The sequence below is a fragment of the Lolium rigidum genome, chromosome 1 (assembly GCF_022539505.1).
Source record: "Lolium rigidum isolate FL_2022 chromosome 1, APGP_CSIRO_Lrig_0.1, whole genome shotgun sequence".
In the NCBI taxonomy this organism is placed as follows: Eukaryota; Viridiplantae; Streptophyta; class Magnoliopsida; order Poales; family Poaceae; genus Lolium; species Lolium rigidum.
The window spans coordinates 56,398,602-56,420,190 of record NC_061508.1 but is presented as its reverse complement, the minus strand read 5'-3'; the positions used below and the strand labels follow the sequence as shown (position 1 = coordinate 56,420,190).

At 49.5% G+C, this 21,589-nt stretch overlaps 2 protein-coding genes and 1 pseudogene across 2 annotated transcripts; 2 read left to right on the top strand and 1 right to left on the bottom strand.

Annotated features, from left to right (window-relative positions):
• Positions 1 to 355: 355 nt before the first annotated feature.
• On the top strand, positions 356 to 3,588 carry LOC124673458 (protein AATF-like). The gene is made up of 12 exons (XM_047209539.1): positions 356 to 692; positions 778 to 850; positions 1,000 to 1,074; positions 1,182 to 1,292; positions 1,408 to 1,447; positions 1,521 to 1,584; positions 2,166 to 2,268; positions 2,372 to 2,467; positions 2,567 to 2,596; positions 2,869 to 2,965; positions 3,060 to 3,144; positions 3,227 to 3,588. The coding sequence occupies exons 1-12, from the start codon at positions 409 to 411 to the stop codon at positions 3,348 to 3,350; spliced, it is 1,182 nt and encodes a 393-aa protein (XP_047065495.1). The 5' UTR covers positions 356 to 408; the 3' UTR covers positions 3,351 to 3,588.
• A 249-nt stretch (positions 3,589 to 3,837) lies between these two features.
• LOC124708321 lies at positions 3,838 to 7,984 on the top strand (annotated as a pseudogene).
• A 2,744-nt stretch (positions 7,985 to 10,728) lies between these two features.
• On the bottom strand, positions 10,729 to 12,639 carry LOC124673447 (U-box domain-containing protein 39-like). The gene is made up of 2 exons (XM_047209528.1): positions 12,158 to 12,639; positions 10,729 to 12,100 (listed from the first exon to the last, which is right to left on the bottom strand). Exons 1-2 carry the CDS (start codon positions 12,583 to 12,585, stop codon positions 10,939 to 10,941), a joined length of 1,590 nt encoding a protein of 529 aa, XP_047065484.1. The 5' UTR covers positions 12,586 to 12,639; the 3' UTR covers positions 10,729 to 10,938.
• Positions 12,640 to 21,589: the final 8,950 nt, after the last annotated feature.

The window sequence follows — 21,589 nt, the reverse complement described above, 5'->3', positions numbered from 1 at the left end:
TTTTAAAAAGTTAAACATTTTTCATTTTTAACATTTTTTAAATTTTTAAGAAAGAAAAAAAGAAACAGAAAAAAGAAACCAGAAACCAGAAAACAGAAAACAGAAAAAGAAAATCGTGTAATAGGCCGACCAGGCTGACCCATACCGGGCGCGGGGGTGTGCGGTGTACGGTAACTGCCGACCTGGTCGGTGTATAGGTTTCCCCGGGCAAAGGAGCGTCAAATAGTAATCACCGGACGGCTGGTACCACTTGAGGCCCGTCTCACTCTCCATTGAGGCCCAGCTCCTACTCAAAGCCTCTCTCCTTCCGGCCAAGCCTTCCTCAGTATCCCACCCCTCCGCTGCCCACCCCGCCGCCGCCTCTCGCTCCTCTCCTCTAGCCGCCGACGACCCACCAACGAGGAGGAGATGCCGCCACTCGCATCCAAGCGCCGCAAGGCATCACCTTCCCCGCCGCCCTCCGACGCTTCTTCCGACTCTGGAAGCGACTCCGACCTCCATCTCCACGACCACTCCGACCCCGAGGAGGACGGCAGCTTCTTCTCCGCAAGGAGCGCCGCCGGTGACGACGAAGAAGGCGAGCAAGATTCCGACGACGGCGAGCAGGAGGAAGATGACGACGACGAGGAATCTGATGACGGTGAGATGGGGGAGCTCGAGCAGGAGTATCAAGCCCTCCAGGCCAATCAACAGTACGTAACCTCGCCCTCCCACCTGCCCTCTACATGCCTCACTTCGCACGGCTAGTTTACTTCAGAATCTTTCTTCCACCCGCAGAAGCATTCTTCAGACCTTGAAGCAGCACCGAGACGACGACGTCGCGAGAGGCCAGGCCGTCAAGAACCAAAAGGTCCTTTTCCTACATCTCCTATATTGGTCAACATAACATGGACTCATCATGATCGTGTGCAATGGCTATCCTTCACCGGTTCGCCTCCACTGTTTTAAAGCTTTCAAGCTGTTGACCTTAATTTGCCTCCAATTTCTGTTCAACTGAAGGCCCTATGGGACAAGACCCTAGAGATGAGATTCTTGCTGCAAAAGGCGTTTTCCACTTCGAACAAGCTTCCCAAGGTCTGTCTTTGTTCAGTCGATGCACGCATCTTCGTCTTAATTGCTGCTACTGTTCAAGAATGCAGGATCATTCAGATGATTGTATTGTTGCAATTGTTTTCTTGCAGGATCCCACCAAGTCAAGATTCTGTGGTCATGATCAGGAGATAGAGGAAGCATATGCTGAGCTGCTGGATTCATCTAAACAGACTCTCGGTTGCATGCTGGAGCTGCAGGAGGTTTGGCTGCCTGCTCTTTGCTTCTCTATCTATGCAACGCTATAGTAGTCCTTGCAGTGATTTCCCAGACTTTCTTACTTTGTGCAATATGTGTGTTTTCTACAACTTACTGTAGGCTTTACTGGAGAGGAACCAGGCTGCAAAGGCTCCGAGCGGTACTACTACTCTCCACTCTTTCTCATTTTGAATTAGGCCTTTAAATATTTGTTAATCTCGTCTTAATGTCAGATAAATTACCTGAATCAAATGGAGAAAATGACGAGTGGCTGGAAGTACAGAAAGTGCAGACAAGGTAACCTTTTGCAATAATAGAAACTGTCATGAAGTACCATGGCATATATTCTTCAGTATGTTGCAGTGTTCTTACATAGCCGCAATTTTTTTTTTTTGTTAATCATCACTGTGCAGTTGTACACTTGTATGCTTACCACATCGTATCCGTTGAATTTGTTGTGCTTTAATACTGATAATCTAAACTCTTACCTAGTCTTTTAATATTGTAGTTTCTTCTTTGAGCTAGTGAATTGTTTGGTTTGCTCTGTCAGTATTTTTTTGGTTTCATCTTTAAAAGCCCCTATCTTTTCTGGGTTGCTAATTTGCCCTGATTAATGTTGGTGAATCTGGCAACCTGCATTCGGGCAAGCATCCTCTATGAGAAGAAATTAGTTACACCATATTAGCACACACAAAATAAGGATACAAAAAATAACATAAATGCATTTCTGTTTAAAAAGGAGAATTGGAAACGAAACTTGTTATGTCAGTTCTAGAATTTTTCAGATTGCAATTGTGTGTATTTTGCAGTCGCTTTTTTAATTTGACTTCCTTCACAGATACAAAACTAACCAGGGATTGATATCATGATTTTTCCAGGATAACCCCTTTCAGAAATACCGAGATAGATAAATGGCAGAGGAAAACACAGGTCACAACTGGCGCTGCTGCACTGAAAGGAAAGTTGCACGCATTTAATCAGGTTGGCTTAAGTTATTTAACTACTTCTAGTACTTTGTAATTGTGGAACAAGCCTAGTTCTAATAGGCTAAAACCTTTGCTTCTTTTCTGTTGTATGAGAACAGAACATAAGTGACCAAGTTGCTGGTTATATGAGAGACCCAAGCAGGATGATTAACAGGATGTATTTGAGGAAATATGATGTTGGTGTATTTGGAGAGGTATTTTAGATTAGATGCATCTATTATGAAGGTACGCAAGTCATGCTTCTACTTCTAATTATAATGATTAATCTGGGAGCCTTTTCATTCACTTTGCAGAGTGCAGCAGAGCCTGCTGTTACCGCGGAGGTATGAGTAATTCTCCATTCTTTACTTGGAATTATTTCAAGCTTGCCTGTCTCTCATTTGTTCTATTATTAATTGTTTTTGTTATGTAGCCTAGTGTATAGTTCATTTATTTCATTGAGGCAAAAATTCATGTATCTTTGATTATCTATTTCCACTCATTAATTCTGCACTCATATAATTAGACACTATGGGTAGTGCACTTCTTGGTCTAATATCTTCACCCATGTTGTTTCTCAAAAAAATAAAAAAACTTCACCCATATTGTAATTCAGGGGAAGACTGTGGAAGGTGATCCTGAACTTGTTGATGATTCTGAATTTTACCATCAACTTCTCAAGGAGTTTCTCGAGTCATGTGATGGAGCATCTGGTTAGTATTTTATCCAACTATTCTGCATCTGCACGTATTGTTTGTGCCTGGAATGAATTGTACTGATGAACCATGATGCAAACAATGCTTGTAGAGTCTGCATTTTATGCTCTAAGAAAGAAGCAGCACAAGAAGAGAAAACTTGTTGATCGCCGGGCTTCAAAGAGCAGAAAGATAAGGTAGACTACTACTTACTTTGGGAGTAGTTGATGTTTCGTCCCTGCATTTGGTCTTGACTTTTATTACGTGGTTCTCTTCCAGGTATAATGTCCACGAGAAGCTTGCTAATTTCATGGCCCCTGTTCCTATGACGGTTCCTCCGATGGCTTCGAAATTGTTTGAGAGTTTGTTTGGGATGGGCAACCAGAAGCCAACCACAGTCTGATTTAAGAGGCTGACTCAAAGTTTCGACATGAGAGAAGGTTCAGCTGGCTGCTTTTTTCTGCAGTTTTAAATTGTAATATGTAATGACGATGCTGGTAGAAATAGTAATTCAAAAGTGTTGAATCGCTTGACCTGAAAAGTGCATTTCTGTTGCTGCGTAAGCTAGTTGTTGTCCGATGGTACAGTATATGTAAAACTGAAAGTAATACAAATACTGTGCCCCATATTGTGACCTTGAACGTGTTTTTTACGGGCACTATGATTTTCTACTTTGTGTTAATGTCCTTTGTGTTAGTGTCCTTGAAGGCCATTAGTTTTTGTAGGGCCTGGCTAGGCTGGGTTGGGCTTTGTCTGAAGGCACAAAGCAGGCAAAGCAAATTGTCCCCAATTTCAGGCTACTTTCCCTTTCCTCCTCTGTTTCCGCTTTCTTGCTTTGCTTCCCACTCCTACTCCACTTCAGTCTTCAGTTCAGCTGGCAGCACAAAACAATGGCGCTCCTCCTCCTCCTCCTCTTCCTCCTCTCCGGCTTCTACTCGGCGTCGGCGGGGGACCCGTTCGCCTACTTCGACTGGGAGGTCTCCTACCTCACCGCCCGGCCCCTCGGCGTTGCCCAGAAGGTCATCGCCATCAACGGCCAGTTCCCGGGCCCGCCGCTGAACGTCACCACCAACTGGAACGTCGTCGTCAACGTCCGCAACGCGCTCGACGAGCCGCTCCTCCTCACCTTCCACGGCCTCCAGCAACGCCGGACGCCATGGCAGGACGGCGTGCTCGGGACCAACTGCCCCATCCCGCCCGGCTGGAACTGGACCTACACCTTCCAGGCCAAGGACCAGGTCGGCAGCTTCTTCTACTCCCCTCCGCCTCCCCGCTCCACCGCGCCGCCGGCGGGTACGGCGGGATCGTCGTCAACAACAGGGCCGTCATCCCCATCCCCTTCCCCTTCCCGGACGGCGGCGACCTCACCCTCTTCATCGGCGACTGGTACGCCAGGTCCCACCGCGACCTCCGCAGGTCCCTCGACGCCGGCGCGCCCCTCGGAGCTCCCGACGGCGTGCTCGTCAACGGGCTCGGCCCCTACCGCCACAACGACTCCCTCGTCCCTCCCGGAATCGTCTACGAGCGCATCAATGTCGACCCCGGGAGGACCTACCGCCTGCGCGTGCACAACGTCGGCGTCTCCGCCAGCCTCAATTTCAGGATCCAGGGCCACAGCCTGCTCCTCGTCGAGACCGAGGGCTCCTACACCTCCCAGCAGAACTACACCAACATGGACATCCATGTCGGCCAGTCCTACTCGTTCCTGGTCACCATGGACCAGAACGCCAGCACCGACTACTACGTCGTCGCCAGCGCGCGATTCGTCGATGCCAGCACCGTCGATAAGCTCACCGGCGTCGCCATTCTCCATTACTCCAACTCCCAGGGTCCGGCCTCCGGTCCGCTCCCTGACGCCCCGGATGACCAGTATGACACCGCATTCTCCATAAACCAAGCAAGATCCATCAGGCACGCCTTCCTTCCTTCCTCTATGCTTGCTAGCACATTTTTGGTTTGTGTTCATTTGGTTGGATGATGATGCTCATTCTTATCCTGATCAGGTGGAATGTTACCGCTAGCGGTGCCCGCCCAAATCCGCAGGGCTCATTCCACTACGGTGACATTACCGTGACCGATGTGTACTTGCTGCAGAGCCGACCGCCGGAGCTCATAGACGGGCAACTGCGCTCTACCATAAACGGGATCTCTTACATTGCCCCGTCCACCCCGCTGGTTCTTGCGCAGCTATTTAACGTCCCTGGAGTGTACAAAATGGATTTTCCGAATCATCCGATGAACAGGCTACCGAAAGTCGACACGTCCATTATAAATGGCACATACAAAGGCTTCATGGAGATTATCTTCCAGAACAACGCCACGACAGTGCAGAGCTACCACTTGGATGGATATGCATTCTTCGTCGTTGGGTAATTCTGTCGTAGCACCCTGAATTGCCCTCTTCTTCGTCCAGGTCTGCTTTGCTTACTTATGGTTGATCGTTCTCATTTTCAGGATGGACTACGGATTGTGGACTGACAACAGTCGAGGTACCTATAACAAATGGGATGGTGTTGCGCGCTCTACAATCCAGGTACTGAAATTCGTGTCTTCTTTATTTATGGTTGGCTACTTGTATGGTCTGCAGAAACCCAAAGAAATTATACTTGATATATTTCGGTGTGATAGGATATTCATAGAAATAAGTAGTACTAGTAACCTGAGAAAAAAAAACAGAGGATAAGATATGCATTTTGTGTTTCAGTGGAGAAGTGTTTGAGTGTCCTCTAATATTTGTTGGGAGACTCCCAGAAATGGCAGACAATAGCTATCATTTTTTTTTCTTGAAACGGAGGCAAAAGCTTTGCCTCATCTATTAATTAAGAAGAAGTTGCTCAGTTTTTAGGAGAAAACCGAGCGAAAACCTACAACAACATGGCAAGCCCATGCCAACAGCACACCCACAAGAGAAAAACAACAAAAAAAAATGCAACCTCTAAACCAACTAGAATCGACACCCAAGAGCACAACGTCCGGTCATGACAACCAAAAATAGTCCAACAACTAATCAACCGGCCCTCTTCCTTCTTATGCTCCTGATAGATACTTTCTTGAGAGACTTCTCCACCCTCCTGATCAAATCCTCCGAGGCCTGACGCAGTCAATGTCCTTGCCATATCCAGGGCTAGCCGCCTCCAAACTAGCGAGCAGGCCGCAAAGCTCTTTTGCAAAAAGAGCCTCAGAACTAGGCGCCAACACTGCTCCACAGTCCAAAGAGGCGAGGGACTGGCAAGGCTCCAACTGTGGTGGCGGGGGTGTCGTGGCCACCTCCAAGGTCTCAAAAGAGCATAACGCCAACGGAAGCACCGCAGGAGAATCACCACGCAACTCATGTCGCCCTGGCGTGATCTGCAACACCGGGGCCAAGGTCTCATCTATGCCCTCGCTCTTTGAGGCAGTCGACACAACAGGTTGCAGCGACTGGTCGGGGCTGCCACGAGGAGAGAAACAACTGTAGAGATATTCTTCCTCGACCACAGATGACTTCTCCTCAACGAAGCCAAGTGCAAGTGAAACTTGCACGGTGGCGAGCTCATGTCCACCTGAAGAACATGCCTCCGTCGGCTCCAAAGAATCACCAACATGTGCCAGCAACAACTTGAGGCTTGCCACCTCCTCACGGAGGGGGCGAATCGCCTCCGCAACGCGCGTAGCAACCAACTGGGTGAGCTCCATGCGTAGCAAGGAAAGCTGGCACTGAAAGCGGGAGTCCAAACTGGCGTTGACATTGAACTCCTCACAACACCTTGGAGAGGGCCTTGGCGGCGATGTTGCAGGAGACGACGAGTGGCACACGACCTCGACCCAACTCCGGGACGCCGATGGACGACGTGGCTGTGCGGGCGGAGAGCGGCGCCGCGAACAAGGAGCACTTGCGTCCGGAGAACATGCACGACCGTTCGGAGAGCAAGAATGATCGGCGGGAAAGCGTGCACGGCAGAAACGCTCCCGGTGACCAGGACGACGACATCGGATGCATCTGAAGGGCTCACGACATGTGCTGACCTGGTGGTCACGCTCAAGGCACCGAAAGCATCTCCCACGAGCCCAACGCTTGAAAGCGAGACTACGCTCGAGGCCTTCCTTCCGAGGCGAAGTCGATGGCTCGCGGCTGGGGCGACCGCCTCGACCCACCTTCACCCAGTCATCCTCGTCCCCAAGAGCGCCAACAGCAGCAGAGATGTTGTCGCAGGGCTCCGCTGGCGCCGCATCATCATGGCGCACATCATCAGTGTCGCGAACCGAGCCGGAAACAACCCCTTCAGAGGAGGCCAACGGCGACCGCGGAGCCAACTCTTCATCGTCGCCGTCCTCGTCAGAGTCCAAAGACGCAACCCAAAGCGAGCCCAAGGCCGGCATCGCACCACCGTCAAAGATGTTTATGTGTGCCTGACTGAAGAAAATGTGTCTTGTGTATAGTGATTAGATTAAATAAAGGCTGGTTCATATCATTTGAGATATGGTATGGCTAAGGACACTAAACCCCAACCCCTTTCGGGGTTAGCAATTTTAATGTCATATGAAAAATCCTGTAAGCGATGAACTGCAATGACTGACAGAAACTAACTCTGATCGATTATTTTGTCATGGGTTAGGTTGGTTGACTGGGAATGTTTGTGCACGGCAAATGCAGGTATTCCCGGGCGCTTGGACTGCTGTGCTTGTGTTCCTGGACAACGCGGGTATATGGAACCTGCGGGTGGAGAACCTGGACAGCTGGTACCTGGGGCAGGAGCTGTACATAAGTGTGGTGAACCCGGAGGAGGATCACAGCGCCAACACGGGGCTCCCTCTTCCGGACAACACTATCTTCTGCGGCGCACTCTCAAGCCTACAGAGGTATATACATATACGTTCCTTCTACTCTTTGTGGGTAGGAACGGTGATGGACCCGGAGTAGAGTAACATGACAATAACGTTTGGTTTATTGGCTACAGAGAACAGTCTCATAGGTTTCAGTACTCGGGAGCTTCGCGGGCCAGGGAGATGGCGTCTGCGGCAGTTGTTTTGACAGTAGCCGTTACTTGGTTACAATGATACATGACAAAGAGGATGATAGATAGACAGAGACATTGGATGAATCTTTGTAGGGTGAACACGAGGAAAGGAGATCAAGAATTTCTGGTGGAGAGACAAAGAGGCTGGATAGCACATATGGTTGCAGGTCAGCTCCCCGGATGCTTCATTTTTGGTTAGGCTAAAGCAATGGACGGATGCCCCGAATTGTGAAGGCAATGCCCCTTGTAATAGAGTAGATGGGCTTTGAGGAAACCAATCATCCCATTCAAATATGTATTGTAGAGTTTCCTGTGTATTTACTGCTTCAAATTCTTCCTAGTTGCTGTCAGCGCAGCTTTGGACAGGAAGTCGGCATACACATATAGATATACCAAGTTGATCTTTCTTCTGAATGAGTACTAAGGAAGGAGGGAAGGAGCAATGTGTTTGAAATCCAAGCATTTTATCTTGGATTTTTTTATCTGAATAATTGCAATCGTGTATGTAGATGCAGCCGTTGACTGAGGCTAGTTGTTGCCGTTGTTTCCGCGTATTACTGTAGATGTTTAGTCTGGCTGGCAGTTGCTTCTCCTACCCAAGCTTTTGCTGCTGGTGTCTTTCTTCCATATTTTCGCACGGCCAAGCAAGCAGCAGGTTGCTGGTGGTTCGGAAGCGTTGTTCTAGCAGGCGTGATTGAAATGTAAAATGGAAGCGGTTACACACGGTTTATTGGTGGTAATAAAATAGATTTCTGTGAGGTAATAATGCCCATTTTCCGTCGCCTAGAAAATGCTCCATTTCTGCTGACAAAAGCATGGAATGTGACATTGGTTCGTACGGAGTATATTACTAGAATAGTAGCACACCACTTATCAAAGCTGTGGTTTACACGAAGTCTTGGTTCTGTTCCTTGTATCACGCGACATCGTGTTGAACTGTTCGAGCCGCGTTGTATTGAATAAATTACCTGTAGTTGACCTGTGGCAATTTGACCGATTTCTATACTGTTTTGTGGTAATGCGACGAGGATTTGCTTATTATATGCTTGATTTTCTCCAGCGCCATGATGTGTTCGAAACATGTTTTTATCGTTTAAAAAGGTTGTGTAAAGAACCTGAAGAGACCTGAATAGCTGAGCGGCAGAATTTTGTTTGCTCAGTTTGGTGCAAGTTCAGTGCTAAAGTGAGTATCTCTTCACTATTTGTTCTTTTAAACGCATGAGTTTGGTCAGTAAAACGTTCAATCACTATTTGTTTCTGCAAAGCAGATGAAATCATCAGGTCATAAAGAGTGAACTTGGAGCATCTCCAGTCGCGTCCCCCAAAGCGTCCCCCAAAGGGATTTGGGGCGCGCCGGATAAAAAATGCGTTCCAGCCGCGTCCCCCAAAGCCCATTTTTATCCGGCGCGCCCCGATACGGTGTTCGGCGCCCCGAGCCCGTCCCCGTCCCACAGGGGACGCACTGGGGACGCCGGACACACCGAAAAGCGAGGCGGGTAGTGGCGGGGCCGACCCGTCAGCGGCACATTTAATTTTAACCTAACCATCGCCTACCTCGCGACGAAAGTTACTGGCGCGCAGCGACGCGTCATGTCGCGCCTAGCTCTGCGTGCCGGCGTTAATGAGCGCCACCGCTCATCCGCCTCCCTCCGGCCTATAAAAAGGGGCGCCTCTCATCGTCCCTCTCACACACAAATCCTAGCGCCTCTCTCCCAAACCCTAGCCGCCACCATCTCTAAACAAGACTCGACGATATGTCTGGTAGAGGCGGAGGCCGACCTCGCGGCCGCGGCCGTGGTCGTGGTCGTGGTCGTGGCCGCGGCATAGCTGAACGATCGCCGTCGCCTCCCACGCCTTCGTCTTCATCGTCGGAGATGGACGTGGAGCCGGACGTGCCGTTCGAGTTCGTCCTCGTCCTCAAGGGCGACCTGCGCGGCATCCAGAGGCTGCCGGACTCCTTCGCCGGGTACGTCGGCGGCGTACGCCCGCGCAAGATGCATCTGCGGGAGGCTTCGTGCGGCTACTACCGGTGGATCGTCGACGCGATCTACGACGCGCGCGACAAGATGTACCTCAACATCGGCTGGGAGAAGTTCGCGCGCCACCACAGCCTCGAAGCCGGCTTCATCCTCCTGTTCTCCTACTTCGGCAACAGGGACATGAGCGTTAAGGTCTTCGACGAGCGGCGCGCCGCCGGGACTACCACGGCGACAGGGGACTACCACGGCGGACGAAGCACCGACGAGGAGGACGACCGAGTGTTGTTTCTTCGCGGCGAATACGTGCACGGAGGTTTCTGCCTGTTCGCCTCATCGGTAGAACCAACAAGGGCACCATCCTCCCGCTGGATTTTCCGGTTTAGGTGACAGGGTGTGCCCTCGAGTGTTCTTTCTTAGCAGCGAACACAGGAAACCTCCGATGCACGGCCTAGTTAGGTTTAGTTTATTTGCAATATTTTATATTTGTGTCCACCATGGTTCCAACTATGTATTAGTTTGTGGAAACCACATACCCATTTATGTATTAGTTTGTGGAAATTGAAATAAAAATGCCAAAAAAAGTATTTTAAATGTTTGGGGGAGGTGTTCGGGGGACGCGGCTGGGGAGCGACGTCCCCCAAACACAGCACGAACAAAACACAACCCCCAACCGCTCAATCCGGCGCGGTTTGGGGAACGCTGCTGGAGATGCTCTTGGGGATGATAAAATGTAATCTCAGAAGCAAGATAGGCATCAACAAGCGTAAAGAGCAACGATGAGTGATGCAAAAGCCAATGTGACAAATGTACCGTTGTTTCTTGTTTAATCACAATTACATTTACACAACATGAACGAACACCTACATAGATCCAGTAAAATTACAGTTCAATTCGAACAAAAGAATTCAGCTAAGCAGCTCCAGAAACACCAATGGGGAAGGAATACCAGATATTCCAAACACTGGAATAAACAAGAGGCGTGCGCGCGCGCGCAAGGAGAAGACTTTTGACTTTGTCAGAACTGGGTGGTGTTTGACCCGGACGTCCCGCCGCCGTGGTTGCCTCCCCGTTGGTGCGGCGGCCGCCGGAGCGAGACCAGCCCCTCCGACACGATGCTCGCGTCGCCCCACTGGCTCCCCAGTATCCCTGACGCCGTGAACGGCATCTCGTCGTCCTCCCCGCGCATTGCCCGGAGCGTGCGCCGCGCCATGTCCCGCCCGACCCCGCCGCCGTCGCACTCCGTCACCGGCGCCAGCGCCTCCTCGACGCCGGCCGCGCGCGCCAGCCCGCGGAACCTCAGGCTGCCCTTGCTCATCCCGTACAGCGCCGATATGCAGTACTCCTCTTCCGAGCTCCCCGGCGCCGCGGCGCCGCTGCGCATGACCCCGACGACGGCGGCCACCGCGCCGCCGTCCATCAGCGCGGCCCGGCCTTCCGGGCACCCGGCCAGGTTCGCGAGGATCATCAGCGACAGCTTCCGCAGCGCGGCGGCGTCCGCGTCGGCCTCGGCGCTCCCGCGGCCCCGCGCCTCCGCCGTGGCCAGCAGCGTCCGCACCACCCCCGGCGTGCGCGCGATCTTGGACCGGTTCATGCCCGCGAGGGAGACGTGGTACAGCGCCATGCCGGCCTCCCGCCGCGCGCGGTGGCCCGCGCCGCCGCTCGCGAAGAGCTCCAGCAGCGGCGGGATCGCGCCGAGCACGCCGATGGCGGCCCGGTTCTCGTCCTCCACCGCGAGGCTGTAGATCGCGCCGGCCGCGTGGTCCCGCGCCTCCGGGTGGCCGGCCCGGAGCACGTCCACCAGCGGCGACACCGCCCCGGACCGCACGATCCGCACCTTGTTCTCCGCCTCCAGCGACAGGTTCACCATGGCCGCCGCCGCGTTGGCCTGGATGCCGGCGTCCCCGGACAGCAGCATCGGCCGGAGCGCCGCGAGCAGGCGCGGCGTGCAGAGCTGCAGCCGCATCTCCCTGGTCTCCCGCGTCGCCTGCCGCAGCGACGCCATCGCGTCCCTCTGCTCAGTTGGGCTTGTGTCCGTCGCGCCGAGCACGGCCATGATCTCCTCCTCCACGGACCCGCTCCTCTGCTTCTGCTCCTGCGGAAAGTCGTCGCCAGAGACAGAGCGGTTTCTTGTCCGGACGGAGGCGGGCTGTGGTGGCCGCCCGTAGTTCGACTGCGGCCTCTCCTCCTGGCTCGGTGGGCCGTACTGAAACTGCGACGACCTCTGCTCCTGGCGCGGCGGCCCGTACTGAGACTGCGACCTCGACTGGTCCTGGCGCGGCGGCATGAGGCGGCGGACGATGTCGCCGGCGGTGTCGAGGGAGAGCGGGGAAGGGTGTGGAAGGCCGAGGCGCTCGCACCAGTTGAGGATGGCGGAGCGGAGCGCGACGTTGGGGATGAGCACGAGCGGGGAGGACGGGAGGTCGGCGACGGCGGGCGGGTAGAAGGCGAGCGCGGCGCAGGCCTGGATGCAGGCGCGCTCGATGGTGCGGCCCGGCGGGACGATGACGGGGTCGGCCATGAGCGTGCCGGAGATGGGGCAGAGGAACTCCGCCGGCGGGTCCATGGTGGCGGTGAAGGAGGAGGAGGGCGAGGAGGAGGCGGAGGAAGGCGGCGAGGGGGAGGAGGCCGTGAAGGGCCTCCACCGCGACCGGGCGGTGGCCATTGGTACGTCTCGGGCGTGTTGGCAGAGGGCGATGGCGCGCGCGCGCTTGATTGTGACGACGAGGTAGCTTTTTTTTTTTTTTTTTTTGAAGCCTGACGACGAGGTAGCTAGGTTGGCTGGTTTTTAGCGACGTCTAGTCATGGATGGAGACTGGTATTACTCGTCATCGCTGCTTCCAGGACGCGCTCTTGGAGAAGCCGCGACTATGGTGAGAGGAATGGGCCAGATCATCGTGGCCCGAAGCTTTGAATTTGGATCGAATCCTCTTTCCGACTGGGTACAAGCCTTTCCGACTGCGAAACCTGATTTCAAATTTGACTATACTTACAATTTTTCTCAAGTTACATGGTGTCTGGGTACTAAGTTACATGCCTTTTGAAAAGTTACGGAATTCCTTCAAACTGCTCACTGAAAACTTGTCATTTTCCTCCAAACTACATAATTTTGAATTTTAATACGTGCTCGTCCTAAACATGCGAATTTTTTGTATCCAATTTTTTTTTGGGAATTTCTCTGCATTCATATCACGGAAAAATACAAAGTTGTACCCTTACAAGAACAGAGAAACACAAACACAAAGGACCAAGAACACCTAGAACACCCTAAGACCACCATAACCCATGAAGATCTCCGGAGCCCTGTGACATCATCCCATAAACTTGAGAGAAGACCCCTGCAGCAGAAAGAACTACATCCAAGCGCAAACAGGTAATCATCTTCGATCATGGTGCAATTGCCACCACGCTGCTTCCTCCTTCCTTGACACCAGTGCCGAGAAGGCATGGACACCAATCCAACACGCCTGCAGCAGCCGTCGCCATCTTTGGCTTTGAGTACCGTGAAAAGTGTCCCTTCCGTAAGGAAGGGAACTCGAGTCAACCGACCAGGTCCGAGCACCGCGGCCGGGCCATCCGTCCGAGCAAACTAGGAACTCCCTCCGACATCGGCGCGAGGAAGAAGAAGAACAACGAGCAACAAATCATACCGACAAGGAGGAAGAAGGGTCTTTCTCCCGACCATCTGGCCGATTTTGGCGTCGCCAAGTCGGACCGCCTCCTCCCCTCGCCACCAAGGCCGGCCGGAAGAAGCTGCAAAATGTGACAGGCGCAAACCACCAGAAGAACACAAACCCTAAAAAGGAAGGCAGTGGTGCCATCTCCTTCCTCTCCCTCGCCACCACGGCTGGCCGAGGAGAAGGCAACACCATCAGCACTCCTCCGACTCCAGAACAGACTCCGCAAACTCCACGGCAGGGTCGAAATTCGATCGTGCCCGGGGAATCCACCCTTCCCCGATCCGCAGATCTGAGAGGAAACCAAGCCAGCAGCTCGCCGGCGCCGCCACAAGTGGCATGGCCGAGATGGGGATCGAGCTCCAGCATCCTTATTCCGATGCGATGTCGCCTCCACCATCTCAACGCCATCTCAGAACACCACGCGAAGACTAGGCCGGGCGCTTCCCGACGCAGCAGAGGAAGACCCCCCGCCGCCGCCACGCCACCGGGTCTTTGCCCGGCGGCGCCACCTGCAGCGGCGGCGGGAGGAGGGGGTGCGGTGGGGGCTAGGGTTGGGGTCGTGCACCTGTGGTTAATACGGAGTAGTTGGATACATAATCATGGTCAGAGTATCCAATTTTGTTGAGAAACTGAAATAAGTGGTATGGGACCGCATAGTGAAACCATTGTCACCTATTTCCGATTTTATGCTTGTAGATAACCGGGTAGAAATTCTAGACATCCAGGGAGCAGTAAAAGAAAACCTAAGAAACCAGAAAACAAATGTAAGAAAGTATAGTTTCAAGAGAAGAAACACACCATATATTTATAGTTTAGTAATCGGAGCAGATGATATACCAAAGAACGAACATTAGATGGTAAGGGACAATAGACAAGCCCAAAAAGTTCATGAGAAGAAATTCTAGACATCCGGATCACTAAAGAAAAACCTACCGACAACAATAATGCATAGTTTCAAGAGAAGAAAGGAATTAGAGGCGCACCATATATTTGTAGTTTAGTAATCGGAGCAGATGATAGACCAGAGAACGAACCTTAGATGGTAGGGGACAATAGAGGATAACAAGCCTGAAAAGTTCAAGAGAAGAAGTTCTAGACATCCAGAGAAGAAAGGAACAAGGGACCGCAAGTGCTGACTATGGCGACTTGAAGTGTGACACTAGGTCGAGCCTTAGGCGAGTTCGCAGTTCACACTTCCTTAGGTTTTATCATGCCATCGTGGGTCTATCTAAGGCTCCAAGGAACACCGATGGTAGGTGATGGGTGTCGACTTTGGTGATCCTCCGTTGCATGCCTTCGAAATTGCAGATGCATTGTCGCCCCTGCTAGTGGTTGGTTATTTGGCGCAAGCCGGTGCCTGCTTCGAGTTGTTGCTGTGGTGATGACCCTGATGGTGGTAACATGTTGTGAAGTCGGAGTCGCTTGCTCGTGCAGACGATGCCACTCATGGGCAACCTTGGTGGCATGTAGAGTGCAAGTTGGACGAAACACAAGAATTCAAATAGTACCTCTTCTATTTCTTTCAAGCACAACAATGACATTGGCAACTGGCTGAAATTAAACCATTATACATGCCCTTATGGGTATATTTGTAATTTTATTATTTTGTTGGTTGTTTTTAGTGCTATTGGTGATTATTAATAGATCAGCATTTTTTGTAAAAAGGAAAAGAAAACATGAAAAACATTGTAGAAAAAGACTATCACACACGTTTCTAAACCAGACAACCCATATTGCGAGACGCCCTGAACCGGTACATGAGGAGAAAAGAAAAACATATCTCAAGGTGACTAGGGTTTCCATCTCCTCCGACGGTGCCACCACTGGCCCACCCCGCCTCCGATGGTCTTTTAGACATTGGACATCTAGAGGACCACAGTCTCTCACTAGTGGGATTGTTCCTGTTTCTTGTTTAGGTTTTTTGTGTGTTTTACGGAATGGTGAGGAAACGAAGAAACCCCGAGGTTAGAACAAGGTTCTCCCGCTAGCGCGTCATTTTCTGTGTTCCTTTGTGTGTTTTCAGATCTATCTCTTCCAATCTACGGTTGTTATCATTAACGGTGGTTGATGCTTTAGCGTCTTAGCGCGATGATTTTATGTCTATCTAGTACAACAAGCTCTACTACGACAAGTTTTACCAAACCTTGTGATGCAGGGATGATGACTGTGATCCACATTCGGCTGGTGCCAATGTGTAGTCGTTGCTAGGTGGTCAAAAAATATTTTGTAATCTTTATTACTTTTGAGAGTTTTTATACTGTTGTTGACGATGATTATTAATATATATGTGGATTTTTTTTTGCAAATAGGAAAAGACTTGTACAATAGTTCGCTTACAAGCAAAAGGTAGAAGACTTTTCGACTAATCAGCTAGACTTACTTGCATGCCCGCATATCAGTATGTCCCAGCCCTCTCTTTCAAATTATTCACATTATGTTGAAATTACAAATAATTCACCTAGCATGTGGACACCAGCCATAATAATCCTTGTCATCATGCATGCATGCAGATACAGACAAGCTCAGTTTGTCTTTGTCACCTTTCTTGATAACTTCCCTTGTAATTCAGGCGTGCTGGCTAGTGAGTTGCCAACTGCAGCAGGGTGGATGCATGAGATTAAAGATTTGAGGGGAGGCTGGCATAATTTGTAATCGCACAGGGTGGTCTAGAAAGATAAATAAACCTTGCGAAAGAGGAGTAGATTCTTTGGATAAAGGGAGTTTATACCAACCCAATAATTTGCATAAGTCAATACGATCATGAGTTACAACCGGCCTCTGTATCACAAGAGGAGTAGATGCTGTTACAAGTTAAAACAAGAGTGAATTCCACTTTCTATTCTATAGTTGGGCATTTGTGACACATATTACCCCATTTAGTGTAACTTTCACAAAAATATCACATCTAGGAGTCTTTAAACATGGTTTTACCCTAATTTAGCATTTTGTTTGTTTTTGTTAGATAGGACCGGCGTATTTCGTTGATGTGGTGCGACAAAATGTGTAAATATCGGAGACCATCATCTACAATTATGTCCAGACTTCTTTTATCCAATTGTTCCATTCCTCTTCCCCGTACTGATATTTTTGAAAGTCGGTAATCACCTCACACCTTGCTCAATAAATACACACCAGAAATCAAGGGTCCAAATGTTCTAAAAATGTCTAATCTACAATTTTTTTATTCAGCGGGGTAATTAGTGTCACAAATGCAGAACTACAGGGTAAAAACTGAAATTCATCTTAAAACAACAATAATTTACCTGCATTATCTGCTCAATCGATCAGTAGTGACCTCACCAGCGAACGGTCTGCTGCTGTCATGGCGGATCGGGTCACATGGAGGATCATATCAAACCACAAAGATACACAATTGTTTGTAGAAATAAACTATCATGTGTGCTGTACTACATAAATTAAACTAAGTTTCGAACAACGGATGCGACGAGGCTTGTTGGTAGAGGCATCCATCATCATCATGTACTAGATAATGCAAACTCCTAATTGACAGAGATACTACCGTGTTATTCTAAAACAAGACAAATGGGTACTTAAATGACATAGGATTATTGGTGCTTGTCTTCTCGTCTGTGCTGGTCCATTTTCTACTCACTTTCATAGCCAGAAATACAGAATCTTCGTTCTGTCTCGTGCTGGCTCACCATATATAGTACATAATATACCCCCATCTTCTGATCGATCCAGCATCTCATCGTGGCGAGATCTATGCGTGATCGCTGTCTTGTCTTGGCCAGCAGTACACATCTCCAGCATGCGACCTGTACGATCGGACAAATATCGTACACAATTTGCCTCACACACGACATTTAACGTACGACTCCTGTACGATAGTTCCTCCAGAACGTTTTTTTAGGCCAACTCAACGCTAACTACTGACCCACGCGCGAAAGTCTCTGGCCCAGCCCAAATCAAACTCAAACCCTGCTCTTACTCCAGATCTTAGAGCATCTTCAACAGGCGTACTAAAATTTAGCGCGCTATATATCGTTACGACCACCGCGCGTTGCGCTTAATTTTTCCCCGTTGTATGCTCTATTATGCAGCGCGTTGCTAAAAAAAGTTCCTTCGCCGAGCTCTCCATTATGCAGCGCGCAACATGGCGGAAACAACATTTTGATCATATTTGCATATGAAATAGATCAAACAAAACATGAAAAATTAACTGAAAATACGAAATATATTGCAAACTTCGACGCTACAACCACATTTATTTTGAAACTACCCTAAACAACTCGGAATCCCAATCGAAATCCGACGAGCCCGGAGTCGTCGACGACACCGGAGTGGATGTCCACTCGAAGGAGGAGGAAGGGGAGAGGACGATCGTCGACGGGCCGGCGCTATTTTTCTTCTCCTCCTCCTTCCTTGCGGCCTTCTCCTCCCTCTCCTTCTTCCTCGCCACCGACTTCGCCCTCCGCTCCTCGCGATCCACCTTCTTCGCCGCATTCGCCGCCGCTTTCTCCTCTTCCTTCTTCTCGTAGAAGGCCTCCATCGCGGCGACGTCCTCCGGGAACTGGCGCGCCCACTCGAGGCGGAGGCGCTCGTCGCGCTCCGCAATGACGAGCCACTGCTCGAGCTGACGATGTTGCTGCTCGCGTGTGACGACCGGAGGCGGCGACGCGAGCGCTTCCGCCTGTTCCAGCGTCCACACATCGTGTAAGTTCATCGTCCGACGGGAGCGATAGAGGCGCCAAGCGACCGCGTCGTAGGCGCGCCGCCTCGTGCGACGTCTCGAACGTCCCGAGCCCGATGCGCTCGTCGCCGCTGCGGATCTCGGCGTAGAAGTGAGACGTGGGGGATTTGAAACTATCAGACGGTTGGGTGCGCGCGCGTGGCATCTTATAGCGCGCGCGGCCGTCGACGAGCCAAGTTTGGCGCGCAGGATGGCGCAAAAGGGTGCGCGGGGCAAAACTTTTAGCGCGTCCGCTGGAGATTCGCGCGGGCTCATGTGCGCGCCAAATCGGCAGTTTATTTACCGCACGCGCCTTTTGCCGCGCATGTTGGAGATACTCTTATAACCTTTCATGCATCCTCATCCTCCCCCAAAACAAGTCGAGAAGAGCAATGGCAGCTAGGCAGTTCGTTGGAGAAGAATCAAAGGGACAAAGTAAAGAAAAAACGTTGTTTTACTTAACAGGTCGGGCCTACTAAAACATGAGACTGCTCCGGCCCATACCACGTTTCCATTGCATCGCGTGACGAAGTCTCTCGCAGGTCGCAGCCACGTAAGATCGGACAAGTATCGTACACAATTTGTCGTACGTATAGCAGCGCTCAGAAAGAAAAGAACGTCGTTGCAACCTGAAGCAATGCTACTGTATTAATTAATTAAGCACAACAATTGGTGTTGTCAGTTGTGATTCGTTTAATAACTAATTGATTGATTAACCACACAGTGGACTATTCGTGAAATTTTTCAGAAGCCTTGAGCCGCCCGGTGCAACTGTCAACTCGTTCTTGTTTTAAATCTGAGTAAAGACTTCTGCTACAACTGCTAATCTTTCGATACAAAATTATAGTCTAATTGACGAAAAGTATCTTTGGCACATGAGCACTAGTGTTCCCACTATTTTTTAAAAAAATTCTGTGATTCCAAAAAATCTAAAATTAAATGTGCACATACATATAAACATTCTAAAGGTACGGTGTAAATTTCGGATGAAAACATGTTGTATTTTAAGCTATAAAAAGACAAATATCTGACAAAAATTCGAATTTTCCATCCCTATATACAGCCACAAATTTATTATTTTTCCGTAGCTCAAAATACAACATAATTTGTACCCAAACTTTGCACATGTATTTAGAACATGTGTATGTATTTATGGAATAAAGTTTATGATTTTTTAAAATACAGAAGTATAACTTTTAAATATTACAAAAACCAGGTGCTCGGGTGCACCAAATATGCTCTCTCATAATGGTTTATTCAGCTGTCTATGTCTTATGTCTGGTGTGGACAAAGTCAAGAACTTCCAGCTGGTACGGAACATTGGTTACTCCTTGCACTAAATAACGAATATTTAACAGATTCCCTTTTGAATTGAGAAAGGAGATAAATTCTAGTTATCCATTGGAGTTCCGCTGGAAAGTAGGGAAGGAAAGCGACCACCTGAGAGAAGAATAGCTAGCAAGCGGCTCAAAACCTAAAGTTCTGCGATCAAACTCAAAGTTATGTCAAGATTTTTCCGTACTCCTTTTCACATTATATATCTTAGTAGAGTATTCCCTTCTGCCTAGATACTTGTCGAAAGTTCAATAAATCTAGATACATTTTAGTCTATATATATTCTAAATATGCGATAAATATTTAGGATCAGAGGGAGCACAAGTTTTTTTCAGATGAGTATGGGCTTGTTTGGGAGCCTAGGCCAGTTTTTCGTCTCAATGCGCCAGTGAGATAGGACACCCTGCGTGTTCTATATGGGCCATGGTCCGAATTGGTCTATCGTTTGGTTGCTCGCGAAGAGTTTTTTTTTGGCCCCGTGAAGATTTGAGCTTTGGTTGTTTAGTAGGTTGGTTTTAATGCCATGTAGCAGCCCGAATCGCGGATATTGTTGTTTGGTTGCAACCAAAAATTAGGTTTTGGTTACCTCTTCTCTTGGGTGGTGAGGTTATCAGTGATCTATCGATAGCGCACACAAGCAATTATAGAAGACAAGATCAGGTACAACAAGATAGATCATAGACGATACGAATTAGGTTCAGTCGACTCGACAGGACAATTGTTCACTGAACAGAGTTCAGACACAACACACTAGGACAACAGAGACACAATACCAGCAGAGCTTCAACTGTTTCTTCCACGACGACACACCTGGTCATCACCTCAGTGCAGGTGTGGTCGAAGATGACCACATTGAACTCGCTAGCGGACACCTTCTTGAAGGTGAGGAACTGCCCTATCTTTAGCTAATGGGCGATGGCGAAGGCTGTCCACCCCTGGTCGATGAATGCTTCGGTACCGACTTTCTTTGTAATCATCCTCCAGCTGCAACCAGTTTGTTGCGGACGATGATGTTCGAAGGGATTGGTTCGAACCACTTGACAAACTTGGAAGGGATTGCAAGCTGCCCTACGTCGTCATGGAAGTGGCCGACGGTAGCCTTCCTTCCTTGACGCTTCTTGGAAGGTCCCTCGCCGGGAACCTCCGCAGGTGCTCCAAGCTGGATCTTCTCACTCTGCATAAAAAACACATGCCATTAGAGGTGACTGCTCACAACAAGTGCACAATAGAACAAGGACAACAAAAATATTAGCGATGCCTCATACATTGGGTCACACAGCAGCTCAAGAGACTATCTCCGAACTAAGTCTAGTGTGCAACGAATGTGACGCACACAACTAAGTTTGAGAGCAGCACCTTGCCTTCCATAGTGTCATATTTGAATCATTGGCCAATATAGAACAAAAATCAAAATATGCCTCATACATTGGGTTACACGGAAGGCAAAGGGACTGTCTGCAAACTAAGTCTAGTATGCAAAAAATATGGCACACGACTAAGTTTGATAGCATCACCTTGCCTTCCATAGTGCCATATTTGAATCATTGGCCAAGACGGAAGAAAAACCAAAACATGCCGCATACATTGGGTCACACGGCAGGCAAAGGGACTGTCTGCAAACTAAACCTAGTGTGCAAGGAATATGACACACACGACTAAGTTTGAGGGTAGCACCTTGCCTTCCATAGTGCCATATTGAAATCATTGGCCAACGCAAAATTGATGCACACTGTTGGATAGAACCATTGAAGAAGCAGAAACATGCAAAGCAAGGTAACATAAGTCTCATAGTATGAGGACATATGGAAGAGATGTTTGATCAAAACCAATGGCATGGTCATGTTCAGTCATGCCATAGGTTTTGATCAATCATCTCATCCATAGTATGATCCTTGGGTATAATCATCGGCCTAATTCACTCACAAACACCACAAGTACCAGTTCAAATAGAGGGCATATTA

What these genes read in the sequence shown, in the direction of transcription:
- LOC124673458 (XM_047209539.1), top strand. Translation starts at nt 409, where the DNA reads ATGCCGCCACTCGCATCCAAGCGCCGCAAGGCATCACCTTCCCCGCCG. An exon ending in ATGTTGGTGTATTTGGAGAG is followed by an intron (nt 2,468 to 2,566) that starts GTATTTTAGATT and finishes TTCACTTTGCAG; the next exon opens with AGTGCAGCAGAGCCTGCTGT. An exon ending in TCAAAGAGCAGAAAGATAAG is followed by an intron (nt 3,145 to 3,226) that starts GTAGACTACTAC and finishes GTTCTCTTCCAG; the next exon opens with GTATAATGTCCACGAGAAGC.
- LOC124673447 (XM_047209528.1), bottom strand. Translation starts at nt 12,585, where the DNA reads ATGGCCACCGCCCGGTCGCGGTGGAGGCCCTTCACGGCCTCCTCCCCC. An exon ending in CAGTCTCAGTACGGGCCGCC is followed by an intron (nt 12,101 to 12,157) that starts GCGCCAGGAGCA and finishes CCAGGAGGAGAG; the next exon opens with GCCGCAGTCGAACTACGGGC.